Source organism: Crinia signifera, chromosome 3 (genome assembly GCF_055691185.1).
Source record: "Crinia signifera chromosome 3, ASM5569118v1, whole genome shotgun sequence".
NCBI lineage: Eukaryota > Metazoa > Chordata > Amphibia > Anura > Myobatrachidae > Crinia > Crinia signifera.
Window position 1 is genome coordinate 147,021,152 of NC_139219.1, and position 19,613 is coordinate 147,040,764.

The window sequence follows — 19,613 nt, forward strand, 5'->3', positions numbered from 1 at the left end:
AGCAGAAGCTAAGGAGTTACGCTTAGCAAATTAGCTCAGATTGTTGCATGGATGCAGAAACCTGCACTAAATCCTGCACATACCAGGATAAGCCATGAATTCATGCCGTTTTTTCCACTGAGGGGGGTTCGGCTGTGTTACAGCAACATGAGGCGCTGTAGAGGCCACTGTGAAGCAGCTCCACCTTGGCTCAGCTGAACCTTTTACAGTAGCAAGCGGCAGTAGAACCACAGAGCAGCTGTCACACATGCCTGTGTAATCTGTACTGCACAGGTAAAAAAAAAACTGGCACTCTGTGCAGGTATAAATATGCAGCCCCTAAGTGCCCCTACCCTTTTGGGGGGATGGGGCCTTTAGAAGAAATAGTGACCCTTGTAGAACAAGAGGGCCGATATGTACACTCACACCGAGAAAACGCACGCACACACTTACTAAGTAAGTGAACAGTGGGGCAACAAGACACTGAAAAGGATAACTATCTATATGGAATAAATAGTTAAAACGACTGCACTGTGAGCCCACCACAGAAGTAGCTGCTGTTTAGGTAAACAGAGGTACTTAACATGGAATGTGTATAATACAATGAAACACCTTAAATTGACATGCAGTATAAACTGGCAGACTATATATATATATATATATATATATATATATATCTGTATGGAATAGAAGAACAGAGGGGCGCTCCATAGTGCATAAAACAATTTTATTTTCTTAAAAAAGCACACAGCAGAAGTTACAAGCCAATAATTGCTCGTACCGAAGTAAGCATCAGTGTGGGCTGGATACCACAAGGTTTAAACAATGTTTTACCAGGCCTGGTTACACCACCATACGTCCGGGGCACCGACAGGATAAGGCAGCCCACGCTGTTTCTTCCCTCACGGGTTACACAGCGTGCTGGGGATCCTTCGCGGGAACAGACGGCAGGAGGACACCAGGACCAAACAGGCAGCGAGCGTCACCGTAGCCACGCCCTAACGCGTTTCGTGGAACACTTCGTCAGAGGGCGTGGCTTACGGACGCTCGCTGACAGCACATATGACGGAATGCAACCAATCACTGTGCATGACGTCTAGACAGGCATGTATTTCACCCTATCAGTACGGGACTTCCCACAGGAACCTGTCCGGCAATTGTTTGGTCAGTAACATACAACGTCATAATGACGTACAGGTCCCTCGGCCAATCTATTCGTGTACAACACGAGCCGGGCGATCCTTCCAAACAAATGCTTGATAACAAGGCTTGTCATTTCTACAGCATACAATATTATAGCAGCTGACAGAAATTATATAGCAGCAGTTGCTAACACAAACAAAGGGGGACATTATAATGTTGGGAAGAAACCAATACCCACAGTTCATATACATGTCCTAAAAAATTATTACACTTAAATACACTTTTTTCTTAAAAGATCATTTCCCTTATAAAAATATTTAAAAAAAGGGGTATCTTTAAAGTACACAAACTTTAAACGTAATTGCATTTCATAATATCACAACACGCAAAATGTGTGTACTTAGTATACCTAATATATTCAGTATACAAAGAGAATTTCATAAAAATACCAAAGAGTATCACATTAAAAACTTCATAAAAAATACATCATAAAGAATCATAAAAAATATCATAAAAAATACTAAAAAGAAGAAGAAGAGTAATAAATTCATAATTATCGCAGGAAAGGTGTAATTTCATAACCCTCGTTTAAACCTTCCGGGGCCAGGGTATTTAGGGTTAATATCCAAAAGGATTCCCTTTTGATAAGATCTTGATCCCTGTCTCCTCCCCTTTTATTGGGATACACAATTTCAATGCCTTTACATCTTAAACTCGATGGGTCCCCATTATGAAACTGTTTAAAATGCCTAGGCACGCTATGATTTAAAACTCCATTCTTAATATTACGGATGTGTTCTAGCATCCTAATTTTCAGCAGACGCTTAGTTTTGCCTACATATGCTTTTCCACACCCACAAGTTAGAAGGTAGACCACAAATGCTGTGTTACAATTAATAAACTGTTTCACATGCATATTATCTCTGATCTTGTCACCTTTATCGATATGTGGACATACCTTACATCGTCCACATGGGAAACATCCCTTGATATCCAGCATATTTTTCGGGATTTCACTAGAAGCAACATTAGTTAGTTGACTTTTAGCCACCATTGATTTCACTGTGTTTGCTCTTTTAAAAATTATTTTAGGCTTATCCTCTATATGTTCCCTTAGGACCGGATCCAATTTTAGAATATGCCAGTTTCTCTCCATAATATTTTTGATCTCCTTTTGTCTGTCATTATATTTGGTAACAAACAAACAATTTAATTTATCAGTGTCTTCCAGGGATTTCTTATCTTTATATAGTAAAGTCTCTTCCCTGTTTGTTGATTTTGCTCTCAAACAAGCTGATTGTACCAGACTAGTGGGATACCCACGTTCACGGAATCTGTTTATATACACTTCTGCTTGTCTGTCATACACTTCCATATTCGTACAATTTCGTCTTAGACGTAAAAATTGTGAATAGGGTATGTTATTTTTCCAGGAGTCAAGATGGCAACTGGAGTATTCTAAATAACTATTACTGTCCACTTCTTTAAAAAAAAAATATATATATATATAAAAACTTGGGTGGGGGACCGGCACTCCCAGCTTGATTGCAATAAGCTTGCACAGGTGCCTTCACTGCTTTACCGGAGTTGAAGCAAAGTATACAGAGATGAAGGTGCGGCACTCTGGTCTTGAAATCAAAGAAACGACAGTACAGTGTCTGGTGGTCAACGTTTCAGTGCTCTTTTATTGGCACTATCGTCAGGATATATATATATATATATATATATATATATATATATATATATATATATATATATATATATATATATATATATATATATATATATACCAAAAGTTGCAGAAGTTAAAAAATATATATATTTTTTTAAAAGATGAAAAATCGTCCGATTTCTATTGATCATCGGATGATATCGATCGGATGTGCGTCCCGCGGATCCTCTGATCTTAAGCAATAAAACACATTCTAGAGCAGTAATCCTAGATAGTGTCTGGAAAACAGAAAGTGAAACTAACACTCTGTTCCCAGCTACCAAACACCATGAGGTGAGGTAGGGGACATGTACCCCGACACTAGGACAGTGTTGGTATTGGGTAGTAGTAACCTTCCTCTACTGTATCTCTCTCTCTCTCTCTCTCTCTCTCTCTCTCTCTCTCTCTCTCTGTCACACTAATCACCATGAGGTGAGGTAGCTGTGCATGACATAGGCTGTGACAGGCAGCTCTACACTCCTCTGCTATAATGCCTAACCCACAGCACCTGGTGTGCACATGTGGTCTCCCACTCAGTAATAACCAGGCCCCACACTGCTCAGCTGCCAAGATCAGATGAAATTAGGTCTATCCAGTGTGGTATGGCTGTAGGTTTGGGAGAATGAGAGGAGAGGGAGAAAATTGGAGCCCTGTGGCAGAAAGCCCCTGAAGGGAACTGTCTACAGCAGTGGTTCCCAAACTGTGTGCCGTGGCTCCCTGGGGTGCCTCGGGACACATGCAGGGGTGCCGCGGCTTGGTGGTCTAGGACCAACTCAAATTATTAATGGTTAATTATTTATGAGCAAAACCAGTGCTGGTAGCTGGCAATCATAGAATGTGTACCAACAGAAGCAAATCCTGCCCTTTACCACATAACTGCCACTATAAACCCAATCTAAATAAAAAAAAATTGACCTAGGGGTGCCGTGAAAAAAAGTCTGATTCTCTAGGGTGCCGTGAATCAAAAAAGATTGGGAACCCCTGGTCTACAGGGTTGTGGAGACAAAAATCACACACACACACACACACACACACACACACACACACACACACACACACACCCCCCTTAATTAGGACAGTGGGTAATCACACACACACACACACACACACACACACCCTTAATTAGGACAGTGGGTAATGACAGGCACTACACTAATTGGAAGAGACACAAACATAAGATAAGTGTCTCTGTTATCTGCTTCTGTGAGCCTACCACAGTAGTAATAAACTGTAAAGTAACAGAGTATACTAAATAAAAACTCAGATAACCTCAATTAGTGAGAAAAAATAGGGTAAAAATTAACCCCTATATAGGCAGCTACTCCCAACAACCAGCACCATGAGGTGAGGAAGGGGGATATACAACCTGACACCAGGACAGTGCAGGACAGGGAGGCATAACCCTCAGCGCCATCAGTCTCTCCTTCAAGTCTCCCTCCGTGCAGCATGCAGGATAGGCAGTGTCTGACTAACATTCTGGCACACCTGTATGAAACAGGCACCAGAAGGAAGGAGAGAGGCGGGAGTGATGTCAACCAGGCAGGAAATTTGAAACAAAGGACCTGCACTGGGGCTGGCGGTGGAGCTATGGGCTGCTCAAAAAAAAAAAACCCTCCCGGAGCCTAACCAGGGATATAGGACCTGCAACAGGTCAGCCCTGGTGGCCTAGAGGGGAGACTGAAAGAACGGACCCCGCTGCCGGGACCGCCGGCGTTGCCTCCTCCGCCAGCGGTGGTCGCCGCTATAGGTTTCCCGGAGCCCCACACCGGGACTCCGCTTACCTGACTGAAGCTTCCAGACGCTGCAGCGGCTCCCCTGATGCCTTGTGGAGATGCTGAGGCATCTGGCCATGGAGGTCAGAGACCCAGCACAGCGTGCTTCCTTCTGTTGCAGTGCACAGCGCCTGCAGCAGGCAACCTACAGCACCTGGTGTTCCCATGAGGTCATCCAAAAAAGTACTAACCAGGCCAAACACTGCTTAGCTGCCAAGTTCGGATGAGATTGGGCCTATTCAGTGTGGTATGGCTGTAGGTTGAAATAAAAGAAAAAATTAAGTTTAAAACCAGGGCTGAAACAGCCCTACTCCTACAAATGTGCCTGTTCCTGACGCACCAAGTAAAAAACTGATTAGCCTGGGGCAGGGCAGGGTATTAAGAAAGCCAGCCCAGCTGCACTCTCAGAAGTTTAACTCCTTGGTGCCAGGTCTGGAGGACCTAGAATATCCCATGGTACCAGTGGTCCACCATAGGCTGAAGGAAAAAACAAGATTTATTGTGTGTTCTACTATGCATTCATCTAAAGCAGCGGTTCCTAATCTGGGGTACTCTGCTGACTGGTTGGGGGTACTTGAAAATAATATTGGTATTGGCAGAAGTAGTAGTAGTCTCCTGATGGTGGAAAAAGGCTCCCATTCCCGTGGAGTTGAAGCACTGTGGGTCACTTCCAGTTTTTTAATCTCCTCATGCTTTTGCCTAACCGGCAATCCACTGGGAGCTATCGGCGATCATCTGCCCATGCTGACACTAGTGGAGGAAGCCATGGCATTAATTCCAACAGGCATTAGCGGGAATCCCAGAGACTGTACACAGCCAGCGGCCAGACGCAGAGGGACCCGATTCTGACCCAAACTACTCCTCCTTTATGCATCTTCTCCAAGCTCCCATGCTCAACCCCTGGGGGAGAAGGAGAAGCGCAGCAGAGGAGGTCGACGGGAGAATGCCCTGGTGGGTCCAACAGGGTCACCCAGCTATGACAACGCTGCCTGCAGGCCCCGGCCGCTGTGCTCCATCAGTCTGCGGGAGCCTGTCTGCCCCCACCCAATGCTCCAGCTCTGGGCGAACCCAACGGCGGCTGAGGCCCGCCTCACAGACTCTCTTCCCCTCTGGCCTCTCCCTTCCCCACCACCACCACCCTCGCTGGCTCTCCCCTCCAGCCGTGGCACCAGTAAGGACCTCTGGCACACTAGCCCTCCCCAAAACCCCCTCAACAGGACAGCCTTTGGATCCATCCAAGCTGACTCCTGTAGTGTGCTGAAGGGGAGATGGCCCTCCACTGTTGGCCCCTCCACTGCTGCCCTGTGAGTAGGAACGTCAAGATGGTGCCGCTGATGGCTGCCTAGGATCTGTGCCACTAGCCAAATACGTACCCAGTGTCTTCCCTGTCCTGTTCTATATCTGTACGGTTTTACTGCTTCCTATCTGGATGTTGCAATTGCCAAGTGGCACCATTAAAAGGCTGCCTAGGTGCTGTACAGCCCAGTAAATATATGTTCCCCATGTCCATGTCCCTCCTCAGGATACATCTAGTGTATATCTGTACTGTTATACTGTCTACCTATCTGGCTGTTGCAATCACCAAGTGGTGCCGCTGAATGGCTGCCTGGGTGCTGTACAGCCCAGTAAATATGTCCCCCGTGTCTTGTCCCTCATCGCGATATGTCTAATGTATATCTGTACTGTCAATGTTTTGCTTGTTCCCAACCTGGCTATTGCACAGCAATTCAAATCTAATTCCTAGTATATGTAAGTCTACCTGGCCAATAAAGCTGATACTGATTAATATAAGGACACGCATATGGATACACATACTGCTCACTTCCACTCCACTCATATGCACTGTTGATATTTCAAATTGAGAGGAGGGGTACTCATAAGTGAAAAACCTAATCAAGGGGTACGGGAGAGAAAAAAAGGTTGGGAACCATTGCTGTATATGTTACTAATGGGCTTTAAACAATTTGCCCATAAACATAAGTACATTACAAAACAACTGACTCCGGCTAATAAGGTTTTTCAGCTGTTTTCTATATTCTCAGAAAAGCTGTAGAATGTATTTGTAACTAAAATGCCACCAAGCGTACATTGCTTCTAACGTGTATTTTATTTTTAAATGAGTTTCAAATGAAACTGCATAGCATTGGGAGGTTTACTGTTGACCACAAGAGGGCAATCTTGTATAGGATTTGTTAGAAGATTCATGAGCCAAATGTTAAATGCAACTGCAACGTTTTCTTTTTAATACCCTCGCAGTAAGCAAGTTCTGAAAGCTGCCATGAACTATTCAGAAAACAATTGCCATAATTGATCTAAGATCTAATGGCCTATAAAGCCCTGGTCACACTAAGAAATTTCATGTTACACAAGGTTTTCCCATGTTTCAAGAAATTTGGGCCAAAATGTATTTATGTTCAGCTATTTTGAATAGGAAATATCAGAGGAATATTTATACCTCATGGGGCCCTAGGCAAGATACTGGTTTGGGGCCCTCAAACCTCAATCCATAGCACTATATTTTTGCTGCTGATTGCAGGCAGCATCCATAGAGTACCTTGGCGCGTGCAGAGACTGCTGCTATATGCTCAGCTGCATGAACATCGGCATTGCGTACCAATCTGAATCGGGCTCTAGGTCTTTTGGAAGTAGGCCGTGTCACATTTAACATAAACTGACTGTCCACATACAGTGGATGAAACCATTTTATGTGTCCAAATAGTTTTTATCTGATCAAAGCGACTTTGGGAGTGTGGGCAGGTCTATGTGATGTCATAACTTCTTGCAGTGCTCCTCTGGGAACGTTTTGAATGTCCAGGATATTTTTGCTGGACCCTAGGCAGGCTCCTAGGTTGCCTTGTGGAAAATCCGCATCTGGGTAATATAGGCACAGCCATTTAATGTTGTTAACTTTTTCAAAGGTCATTCCTAAGCTTCATATTTGTTTGTATCCATAGAGAAAAACATTTTATGTGTCGATTGCCAAGTTGGCCATACATTTTGGCTATACTGGTTGGCTCTCCCATATCTGAAATGCTTGGCACCCAGAAGTATTTTGGACTATTTACATAACATAATGAGTGATATTGGGGATGGGACTCAATGCATTTATGTTCCATATATAGCCTATACCTGTGGCTCCCAAACTTTATAAAATTGAGGTACAGTGTGGTAGTGGACATTTGTGCTTCTGCTTGTCCCAGGTTGTATGATTGTCAGCCCCGAACCTGGACCATAAATAATTAAATTTAGTCCTGTACCACCAACCTGCAAGAGCCTTGCGGCACCCAGGGTGCCTAAGCCCACAGTTTTGGTACCACTGCCTTACACACACAGCCTGAAGGTCATTTTATACATTATTTTGTGCATGCACCAAAGTTTGTATGCATTGAACCACCAGAAAGCAACAGTGTCACTATATAGCGTTCATAAAACTTTGGATTTTGGATATGGGGACTCATCCTGTATATTTATTTAGGTGCGTTAGAAAGTACTTTTTCGGATATGCAGTTTTACAGTTTGTGACAAATGAAAGCTAAATCTGGGGAAGTTTACACTTAACTGTCTGCCCATCTTTCAAGTGTTGCCCTCATCAGCTCATTATATCCTTTTATTTCCCTATACAAAAATATGTATAAACATGTTTGTCAGCGCCTACGTCCTTATGTATTAATCACAGAGACAATGTTATGAGTTAATGTGGGTGGGCCTCCCTTTTTGTATTTGTGAAGTGAGCAGTGGATTTGAAGACTGGATGAAATAAAAGGAACTTCCAAGTGACTGTAAGGAGAAGCAAATGCAGTGAGGAGTGTCTAGTGGAGAGGAAGATCCCAACATATTCTTAAAGTCCAATTTTTAATTGCCACAAACATTGAACAGAAGAAACTATTGGGTCAATTTATTAAAACTTAAAAATTAAAGGTGCAACAAATCAAATTCTGTCTATCATTTCTCTGTTGCATCCTAGAAAATAATACACAGATTCAGAATGGGCAACATCATTTTTCATTTAGGAAGCTGGGTGTACATTTACCCCCAACATCTCCTGATTTAAGAAAAAATTAGACTTGCTCTTGAGGTATTAAAAAAAAAATAAAAAAAATAAAAGGTATTCATTTAAATGCCAAAAATGTTTGGTATAATCACACCTAATAGAATATGCCCCTAATACCTCTTTCACACCAGAAAATGCAAGGACCCATCCGGGAATACGGCTCAGGGATCATGCCGGGGCATTCCCGGGTTGGCCTCTCTCACCAGAAAAGTTCCTGCATTTTCTGCTGTGGGGAGGGGACGGGCAAGAGGTGGGCAGGACTCAGGAAGCGGGCATGAGGTGGGCTGGCGGTGGACAGTACTCACCATGGGTTGCCCCAGGCCGGGGATCCACACAGGTGGTGGGCGCAGATGACGGGTCAAACGGCGGGTGCAGATGATGCAGCTATCCGACTGCAGTGGGGTGCCGGAGAGCTGCGTCCTCTTTACCCACTGCTTGTCCTGTCGTTGCGCCCGCCGCCTGTGTGGATCCCCGGCCTGACCGTACGCACCGAGGACCGGGCACCTGGGTGAGTACCCCTTTTACACCGGCCAGAACCCTAGGTTGAACCCGGGAGCAGCCCTGCTCCATATGTCCGGGATCCTTTCACACCAATCCAGGAATTTAGGCTGATGTGAAAGGGAGCATAAGTATATACTTTTTATTTGTAGAATTCATAGAATTTTGCAGTTCATCTAGTACAAATTTATGTAAAATGTTATCCATATACTGTATAATATTCATTTGACCTAAATATATGCTTCTGTAAAAGTATTTTATTTATATTTTACCCATTTCCAGCCCCAATGACCAATACAGGTTGCAAAGGAAACTAGCAATGTACTTTTCCTTTATCAAACTATTTTCTACCCCATATTCCCTACAATGGCACCAATACCTTGATTTCTGCCTTCCTGATCACTATTTATATGTCTTGTCCCCTTTTGTAGCTATGTTTATATACCATGTGCTTGTCCTACATTGTCTTGTACTGTAAGGGGGCCTACACACAGGGAGCTGAGCATTCTGAGTGATGCTAGATAGCTCAGCACAAGGCGCTGCACATTGATGTACCGCTGAGCGATCTGTTAGGGCCAGTGGTCTCCGTTGTGAACACTGGCCCTGACACTGGCGATTGTAGATCTAGCCAGCCTGCTGGATATTAATTGCCAGGATGATAGCAGCGCATACTTTCGCTGTGCCTCTACACACAGGGTGATGTGGGTGCATTCTCTAAGCAATCTAGTGTGTTTAGGCCCCGTAAGTCATTGCTTTCTTCTTTCCCATTTACTTATGTACTTTGTTAGGCTCAGCAGAATCCTTGTGGCGCCATTAAATAAAAATAGCAATAATAGCCTATTTCTGTATATGTTGTTGTTAAAATGTTTGTACATTTTTATTCCCTTCACCTTGAAATGAATAGAATGGAATGATTGATACTTTGGGAAACACGCTGCCTATTAAAGCATTGAATGATTTATTATTCTGGGTTTCATGTGCAGATATTTGTCTTTTAGAAGTTTTCTGTACTGATGTTTTTGAAAAATTGGTGGTAGCATACAGTCTTTGTCATACAGTATACTGACACACAAATGAGTTACCTTAAACAGTTGGCAGGGAACTGGCAGCATGTAGTGACTTTGGAGTGTTCTCTCCTACAGGTGGCCTCTTGGTACCCTGTGCACACTTTGGGGCTTATGTGTGTGGCACTGAAATTGATTACAACACAGTCCATGGTCGGGGTGAGTGACGGATGTCTATTTATGGCTATAACTAGCAGCCTTTTGACTGTTTTTAGACCAATTATGCTATTGATGTCTTGTAGCTTCCTGAAATACTAAGGGGGGTGGGGATATTTAACCCGTCACTATTTCCGACAGGGTAAATAGCGGTGGGCACCTACCCGACAAAACGGATCCGACTTTTTAAAAAAGTCTGATCCGATTTATCAAAACGGCTGTGTATTGTCGCATTTGCGACTGGATCGCGACAATCCACGCCATTTTTGACACTCGACAGGCGGAACATTGAAAACTGTCGAGTCAGGCGAAAACGGGGCAATAACTGTAGGAACATTCCGACAGTCAGAATCCAGGATTGAATGCCCCCCATACAGTAGTTGTAAACTAATACAGAGTTGTTGTGTTTGTGACAGATTTAGGCCACTTTCTCTTTTTTACCTCTAAATAAGAGGCTGAATGACATTGTTGAACACTTGAATCCTGGATGAGGCTTACAGTAAATAATCACTTCCATTGTTTAATGCATGAAAAGAAAAAAAATCTTCTGTTCTGTACAATTTTCATTCTTAAGTGTTTGTCATGAACCGTACTCAATAATTACCAGAACTATGCAACCGCTTGCTGGAAACATTTATTACATTAAAGCATTTAAGAACTGGGATGTATGATTCATGCAAAACTGGTACTAACACAACATAGCTAATTTTGTACAACTGGTCCTGGAAAACAGGTTGATTCACTTCTGTTCCCTAGCTGCAGCTGTTAGGTTGCTCCTTTATTATTTATTTATTAACCGTTTCATATATAGCGCATACATATTACGCTTCGCTTTACAGAGAATATTTGAACATTCACATCAGTCCCTGTCCCCAGTGGAGCTTACAATCTATATTCCCTACCACACGTACAGGCACACACAGACATTCTAGGGTTAATTTTGTTGGGCGGCAATTAGCCTACCAGTAAATTTCTGGATTGTTGGAGGAAACAAGAGTACCCGGAGGAAACCCACGCAAGTATGGGGAGAATATACAAACTCTGCACAGTTAGGGCCATGGTGGGAATCAAACGCATGACCTCAGCACTGTGAGGTAGCAATGCTAACCATTACACCATCCGTACTGCCTATTTCAGTTTTGATTCCTCCTTTTCCTGCAATATCACCTCTATATGTTTTTTAAGTGTCCTTTTGTGCACCAGGTAAAGCAACCAGGATGAACCAGAAGTGGAGGGGGCCTGATGAGAATATTCGTGCCAATTTGCGTCAGTATGGATTGGAGAAACACTACCTCGATGTCCTGGTGTCTGATGCCTCAAAACCAATCTGGAGAAAAGCACCACTATTCGATGCTATCATAACAGACCGTAAGCTAATAAGATGTTAAGAATTAAATAATAATGTTTTTATAAGAGGAATACATGTCCCAGCAAGCTTCCCCAGCATATTGGTACTTGAAGAACCACAAGTGCAGGGCATTATGGGCCTGTAAGTAACTATAGTCTACTTGTAAAATAAATATTTGGGGTCCCCACTTCACCAGGAATACCCGGCTTAGGCAGACCGCGACTCATTAGGTTGGATTAATGCTTTGACCAGGGGACACTGTTAAATGTGTCCCCTTGCTGTGTAATTACTCCTCTGCTAGTGAAGCCCGGTAGTGGTTCTAAAAAGGCGGGGGGACCCAAGCCTCGGTTTTAAGAACTGCCAATGGCTCTAAGAGTTGGTTTCTAGTTCTTAAAAAATTGGGGACCCCTGCACATTTTGTTCCCTGTATTTATTATTTTTTGCCGGCTCAAAGTTATGCTGAGTGTTAAAAAAAATAAAGAAATGAAGGTTTTTTTTTTTTTAACCTGACAACAGCTGCAGGACATCAGAGCTCAGGCCTTCATTTATACCCTTGGTCCTGTAATGGATAATGTACTGTAAATGGAAGAAAACAAAGTTTTCCTAGTACTGTCAGCCAAGTATTGGTGTTAAGAACAGTCATCATAAAATATTGTATTGTGCGCTTGAATAGCAAGTAATATTTTTATTAGAAATATAAAGGTGTCACACAGTTAAGCGCATAACCATATGTTCCTGTAAAACAATCTAGACGTCAGTCTATCCAAATCTATACAAATGAGTTGTGTGCACACCTGTTATGAGCCAAGCTACAGTATGTCTGTGGCGGATGACGTGTTTATCTGATGAAGTCACAAGTATTAAATGGTGCTGGTGGGAGAAATAACATGGATAAGTCTGTATAACAGCTGGGGCTGTTCACCAGTTGGAAAACCTGTGTCTGGTGGGGGCTGATTTCTATCCCAGTCATGACCTTGTCTTCACAAACTGACAGAAAATCAAAAATAATACCTGCCTTCCGATCAGGAAAAAGAAAAGGAGTCCTTTTAGCAGAATGAAACCATTTACATACTATTGCCAGGATAACCATAATTTTTTTTGTCGTTATGTAGCCCCTTATGGCATTCGAGAGTCAACTAGAAAGACTGGTACACAGAAAGAAATCCTGAAGACGGAGCAGTTGTAAGTTACTTTCTGTATCTATACCTGTGTACGAGCTTTCACGTGGGGTATTTGCATTGTTGATAAGGGTGCTAGTTACAAAATGACCACATTTTCTGTAGTAATGATTGCCTAACGAATGCCAGAAACAGGTTACTTCATTTATCTATTAAAAAATGCACCTATGCTGTGATTAATTCATTGCGGACTAGTTAACCATTTGACTTCATTTACAATTACCCTTTCATGGAAAACTGCAACCATGTGCAATAGAATAAGATTTATTTTGCTTTCACACCGCAAAACCTGCTTAGACCCGGTATTTAAAACGTTTCTTAAAATGGGTCAGAGCAAGTAAAACCCCTTTCACACCACACGTAAATACCGGGTCTCAAGCAGGTTTGCGGTGTGAAAGCAGCTGGAGGAGAACAGGACAGAGAGTAGCTATGAGACAGCGCAGTGCATATTTAGTGAGCGGGACCCGCTCATTACATATGCACATATTCTGGTCCCACTAATTACATATGCACATATATAATTAGTGGGTCCCACTCATTAAATATTCACTGCGCTGGGTCCAGCTCATTATATATGCACAGAGCAGGATCAGCTTAGTGCTCACTGCTGCCTGAGTCCTAAATACCGATTCAGATCCGTGCACACTGCATAAAAAATGTCCGTGTACCGTGTAGGACTCTGCTTTTTACCCGTTTGCAAATACCGGTTATTTGTAACTGGCAAATACAGACTGGTGCTTTCACCCTGCAGCTCTAACCGTTTTAAAAGGCTAAAAAATCGTCAATATAGCGGTTAAGAGCTGCAGTATGAAAGGGGTATTCGCCTAAAACAACTGTGTTACCATTTTACTTTTTAAAACTAATACTATATATAAACAAGCCTCTGCTGTAGTGGGCAAAATAATATACGTGAAAATAACAAAATATTTTATCTAAAGTTTTTCAGCATATAAAAGGTTTTTTTTTTTTTTTTTATCAATTTAAGTGTGTTTAAGGCATCGGCTCCGGTATTCTGTGTGCTGAACCAATATTCAGCAGACTGCAGCTTACTGTATCATATTACTACAATAGGAGCAAATGCCTTTGCAAATCAATTATAAAGTACCCCAGTGATGATTTTGGTTTCCTTTGAGTATTGTGCCTGGAAATAGCTACCTCCTTGATTATTTATTTATTTATTTATTTACAGTTTCTTATATAGCGCAGCAGATTCCATTGCGCTTTACAATAGTAGACAGTGATAAAACAAACTGGGTAACAACAGACAGACTTGGAGGTTAGAGGGCCCTGCTGCAAGCTTACAATCTATAGCTGGGGTAGCCAACCCTAGTCCTCGAGAGCTACCAACAGTGCATGTTTTGCAGGTCTCCTCACAGAATTACAAGTGAGCTAATTAGCTCCATCTGTGGATCTTTTAAAATGTGTCAGTGATTAATGAGTGCAGCTGTGGAGCAGCTAGGTTGTCTGGAAAATGTGAACTGTTGGTAGCTCTCAAGGGCTAGGGTTGGCTACCACTGATCTATAGGGATATAGGAGGGAAACACAAGGACAGGCACCAGTAATAGCATAGCAGTCCCACCAAGTTCCAAGCCCAGAAGGGAAGCTATATAATACATAAGTGCCTCACCAATGGAGGGACTGGCAGAGCAGATCAGCAGACGATGAGCATCTTGCAAGGAAGATCAGCCTAGCAGCAGCATTTAAAAGGGATTGTAGTGGTGAGAGTCTGTTCTTGGGAAGACCAGTTAGGAGACTATTGCAATAATCAATGCGGGATATAATGAGTGCATGTATAAGAGATTTAGTAGTGTCTTGTGTGAGATTCGGTCGTATTTTGGATATGTTTTTTAGATGCATGTAACATGATTTGGAGACAGATTGAATGTGGGGAAGAAAGGACAGGTCACAGTCGAGGATGACCCCTAAGCAACGAGCTTGTGGGGTAGGGTAAATTGTCAAATTGTCAACAGTGATGGAGATATCAGGATGGTAACCAGGGCTGTGGAGTCGGAGCAAATTTCGAGTACCTGGGGTCGGAGTCGGCAAACAATGCACTGACTCCAACTCCGAAAATTATAATTAATGACTTCTCTACTGTAAGAATAAAGACCAATGCATGCAGTGCCTCACGTAACCACAAAATGAACACGTTAAGTGACCGTGAAAAAGCATGCTTTTCATGTGCTTCACTATATGGCACGCAACGCACAATTCGGAGCACCAATACTTCTAAATGTATTCTCCCTTGTAGTTTACAACTTATTTCCAACGTTCAATAAGGTTTTCAATACCTCCTTGGTAGAAATCACCTGGTATAGACTCGAAAAATTCATTCAACCAAGCTCTCCCACCATACGCACAACATCTTTTTACGTGGATGAAGATCTTGTTTCATGCGCGGGGTTGTTTGTTTACCTTGGCTAAGCCATTCCTTACGCTGGTTCATATTGATGTACAGGCACCATTTTTCATCGCCAGTAACGATTCGGTAAAGAAATCGTTCCTTGTGTCCGTGAATTGAACGGTGACGAGCAAGCAAACCAGCGGACAAACATTGTGTTTGTCCTTTGCTTAAACTGTTCAATACAGTAGACTGTTGGCTTCCCAGCCTCTAGTTTCTGTAGTAATAATATGTATGTTGCCTTTCTTTCCTTCAAGGAATGTATCAAATACATTCGCATATTAATACAGAGGAGTCGGAGTCGGGGGCAGACGTACGAGGAGTCGGGGTCGGACCATTTATCTACCGACTCCACAGCCCTGATGGTAACTGTTCTTAGTTGGCGGGAATATAAGTAATTCTGTTTTGGAAATATTGAATTTGAGTTGGCGAGAAGACATTTAAAATGAGATGGCACAGAGACATTCAGAGACTCGGCCCAAAACCACTGGTGACAACTCTGGGGTTCATAGATGGATTTGAGTATCATCCCCATATAAGTGATACTGAAATCCGAAAGAGCTGATTAGTTTGCCAAGTGAGGAGGTATAGATTGAGAAAAGCATAGGACCTAAGACTGAGCCTTGCGGAACTCTGACTGACAGAGGTAGTGAAGAGGAAGTAGAGTCAGAGAAGCGAACAGTGAAAGAGTGATCAGATAGGTAAGATGTGTACCAGGAAATGGCTGTATCATTAAGACCTAGGGAGTGTAGTGTTTGTAAAAGGAGAGTGTGATCCACAGTGTCAAACGCAGTAGAAAGATCTAGACCAATAAGCAGTGAGTAATGGCCTTTAGACTTAGCAGTTACCAGATCATTCACCACTTTAGTCAGTCAGTCTCAGTGGAGTGTTGGGAGCGAAAGCCTGACTGAAGCGGGTTTAATAGGGTGTTAGAGTTAAGAAAGTTTGTGAGGCGAGAGTAGACAAGTCTCTCGAGTAGCTTGGAGAGGCATGGGAGCTGAGAGATAGGATGATAGTTAGAGAGAGAGAGAGTTAGGGTCAGAATTGTGTTTTTTCAGAATTGGAGTAATCACTGCATGTTTGAGCAGAGACGGAAAAGTACCAGTAGCAAGAGAGAGATTGCAGCTTTTAGTTAAGGTTGGAATAAGCACAGGAGATAGATTTTTAATGACTTGTGCAGGTATAGGATCAAGAGGACAGGTAGTAGAGTAGGAGGATAAGAAGAGTGCGGATACTTTTTCATTTGTGGGCTCAAACGAAGAGAAAGTGCCAGAGGGTTCAGGTGGGGAAGAAAGAGGGTTAGAGGTTGTGGAACATACCATTTCATCTCGGATGTTCTCAATCTTGTCCTTACAGTAGGAGGCAAGTTCTTGTGCACTGATGGTAGCCAGTGGGGGAGGAGGGGGAGGGTACAGAAGAGATTTAAAGGTGTTAAAAAGTTGCTTAGGGTTGGTGGCATGAGAAGAGAAGAGCGATTGGTAGAATGTTTGTTTGGCTGTGTCCAAAGCATTGCAGTAGGCGTGGTAACTAGTCTTATATGTGAGGAAATAAGTCATATTATGAGATTTACGCCATTGGCGTTCTACTTTACGTGACTGATTTCGTAGTTGTTTTGGAGTGCCACGATTGGCATCTAAGCCTACGTGGGGAATAGTAGGTAGCTGGAGCCACTTCATCAAGGGCTGTTTCAAGAGTCTGGTAGAGGTGGGAAACAGCAGTCAGGAGAGGTAAATGTAGAAATTAGTGAGAGCTGTTGTTGCAGGGAGGTGGAAAGTTATGGAAAATTAATAGCATTATGGATCTTAAGGCCCATACACTGGGGGATTTTCAGCTCAGTTTTGCCGTTTGAGCTGTTTCAGTGCAAAAGCCAGCCAGTGTTTAAAGCCTGACAATGGGCCTTATTCTGGTTCGGTCGGTGCAACGTACGTACGGTCCGTTTCACTGTACATTTCCCGTATGCGGACGATGAACGTTAGTCCGGTCACAAACACCAACAATGGGGTGTGGCGCACACTTGAGTGTACGCCGCCGTATACGGACAGGTCTCCTCTTAGACACAATTAACTGGCTTACATCAGAGCGTACGCCACCGTATACGGATGGGTCTCGTGTTTTCACACCGACATCTTGCGTATATCGGAGCATACGCCACAGTGCATGGACGGGTCTCGTCTTTTTTCAATGGAAAACTCAGCATGTGTCACTGATCGTGAGAGTGAGCGTACGTCCGTGCAGGGTGGCATACCCTTCACATAGTGAGCGGTGTGAGGTCGCCGCACATGCGCATAGCGAAAGCTACGCATGTGCAGATGAAAAAAAAAACCGATCCGCCCGTATACGGTCCCACCGTACCAAGCAGAATAAGGCCCAATGAGTGGTGAGTGCTAATGTGCGCTTCCCCATAATTGCTGGCCACCAACACCATACCTCTGAGCCGTCCCACTTTCCGCAGGAATTACCGTTGTTTGGGGACCATCCCACTTGCAGTGTCCCACGGCATGGGTGCGGGTGGGATTACTCCCTGTCACCCGCTGAGCACAGCGTCTATTCCTGCAGCCACAGGGGCTAGGGGCCTGGCTAGAAGCTCACAGAGCCTCTGGCCATGCCCCCAGAGCGCCCCCTTGCTGCAGGAATAGACTGTGCTCAGCGGGTGACAGGGAGTAATCCCACCTGCACCCCTGCCGTGGGACACTGCAGGTGGAACGGTCCCCAAACAATCAGTAATTCCTTCTGCAAATTAGTAAGCGTGCATATGCATGATATGTCAATGAGTGGAAAAACAATTATACGCTAGTATTCATTATATCTGCTGCGGCAGATGCGGCTTCAAGTATAAATTGGCAATTTTTATTGGTGTTTTTGTGTGCATTATGGTTTTAGTTATATTTTGAATTGTTTTTATGATAGGTAATATTACAGCTTATGTTAGGCAGGCAATACATAATTTTTTGTAAATAAATAGATGATATATAAATTTAATTTTGTCCACTCAGTGCATCTTCTGTTTTTTTATGTATATCTAATTATATGAAGTACCTTATGGTGTGTAAAAGCGGGGCGATATGATTGCTGGCGATATATTGCTAGCAATATATCGCCAGCAATCATATTGCTCAGTGTCTCCTTTTCATCAGCGATGAAAAAGAGACACTGCTATGGGGGGAGGGAGACCCGAAGGCAGGAGGGAGGGAGCAGCGGCACAGGGGGAGCAGCAGCCGCTGTCACTTGGAAGGGAGGAGGGAGGGAGCAGTGTCACAGGGCGGGGGGAGCAGCAGACGCTGCTGCTGTCACTTGGAAGGGAGTAGGGAGGGAGCTGCGTCACAGGGCGGGGGGAGCAGCAAGGGAATCCTTCTGCTGCTGTCCTCCCTGGCGCTGACCTCCTGGTCAGCGCCGGGGGAAGCCACTGGTCGCAGCAACCATTAAGGGAGTACACACTGGCACTTCAAATCACTGGCAATATGGTTGGTTAGCGACCATATTAACAGCGATTTCAGCCAATATCGCCCCCGTGTGTACACACCTTTTAGTCCTGGAAGCAGCAGCCTTATACAGTATCTGGACTATTTGTCTACATCAAAAAGGTCGACACCATTAGTTCAACTTGCAGAAAGGTTGACATGCAAAAAGGTTGACACTGCCATTAGGTCGACAGTGTCTACGTAAACAGTCAAAAGGTCGACATGGGGTTTTCCACGTTTTTTTGAGCCGATATGTGACGACAGGCGGTATTTCATGCCCTACCATCAACTAGGGCGAGGTGAGAGAATAAAATAGTGTGCTGAGCGCAGCGAGGCACCATGCCCGAAGCATTGCGAGCGATGCGAGGTGCTGCTGTTCACTTCAAACTGTGTCCATGTCGGATCAAAAAACAGTGAAAAACCCCATGTCGACCTTTTGGATTGTCGAACTAATGGTGTCGACCTAATGGTTGTCTATCTTTTTGCTGTAGACAAATGGTCCCGCTTCCCCTTATACAAATTAAGATTATAATTTTAAGTGCAGTACTATTTAGGAACATTCTGACTAAGGCGCCCTATTGTATGTTTTTATTTTTTTTTGTGAACCGACATTTCAATGTTTATAATGCATAGAAAAAAAACACCACACCAAATACCCACATTGCGACTGCCCATGGAGCCAATTTTCTGCAGTATCCCAGTCACATTCTTTATTTACAGCTTGTGATGTTGATGCCAAACCTCTTGAGACCTGTGATGTCATCAAGCCACATGGAATACCGCTGTGAAGCCATGGACAAGCCGGTGTGGGTATTTACTGTATTAACCAATAGAATAGTTTTATTTTATGTCCT

At 43.5% G+C, this 19,613-nt stretch overlaps 1 protein-coding gene and 2 pseudogenes across 3 annotated transcripts in view; 1 reads left to right on the forward strand and 2 right to left on the reverse strand.

Moving 5' to 3' along the window:
• The window catches only part of TRMT11 (tRNA methyltransferase 11), a 96,218-nt gene that overhangs the window by 26,129 nt on the left and 50,476 nt on the right, over positions 1-19,613 (forward strand). For all 3 annotated transcript variants that reach the window (XM_083176693.1, XM_083176691.1, XM_083176692.1), the window contains 3 exons: positions 10,297-10,377; positions 11,578-11,742; positions 12,835-12,904. In XM_083176693.1, the coding sequence (XP_083032819.1) occupies positions 10,297-10,377; positions 11,578-11,742; positions 12,835-12,904 (316 nt within the window). The remainder of the gene's footprint in view (positions 1-10,296; positions 10,378-11,577; positions 11,743-12,834; positions 12,905-19,613) is intronic.
• LOC146065088 (5S ribosomal RNA) lies at positions 3,330-3,447 on the reverse strand (annotated as a pseudogene).
• On the reverse strand, positions 4,748-4,866 carry LOC146065127 (5S ribosomal RNA; annotated as a pseudogene).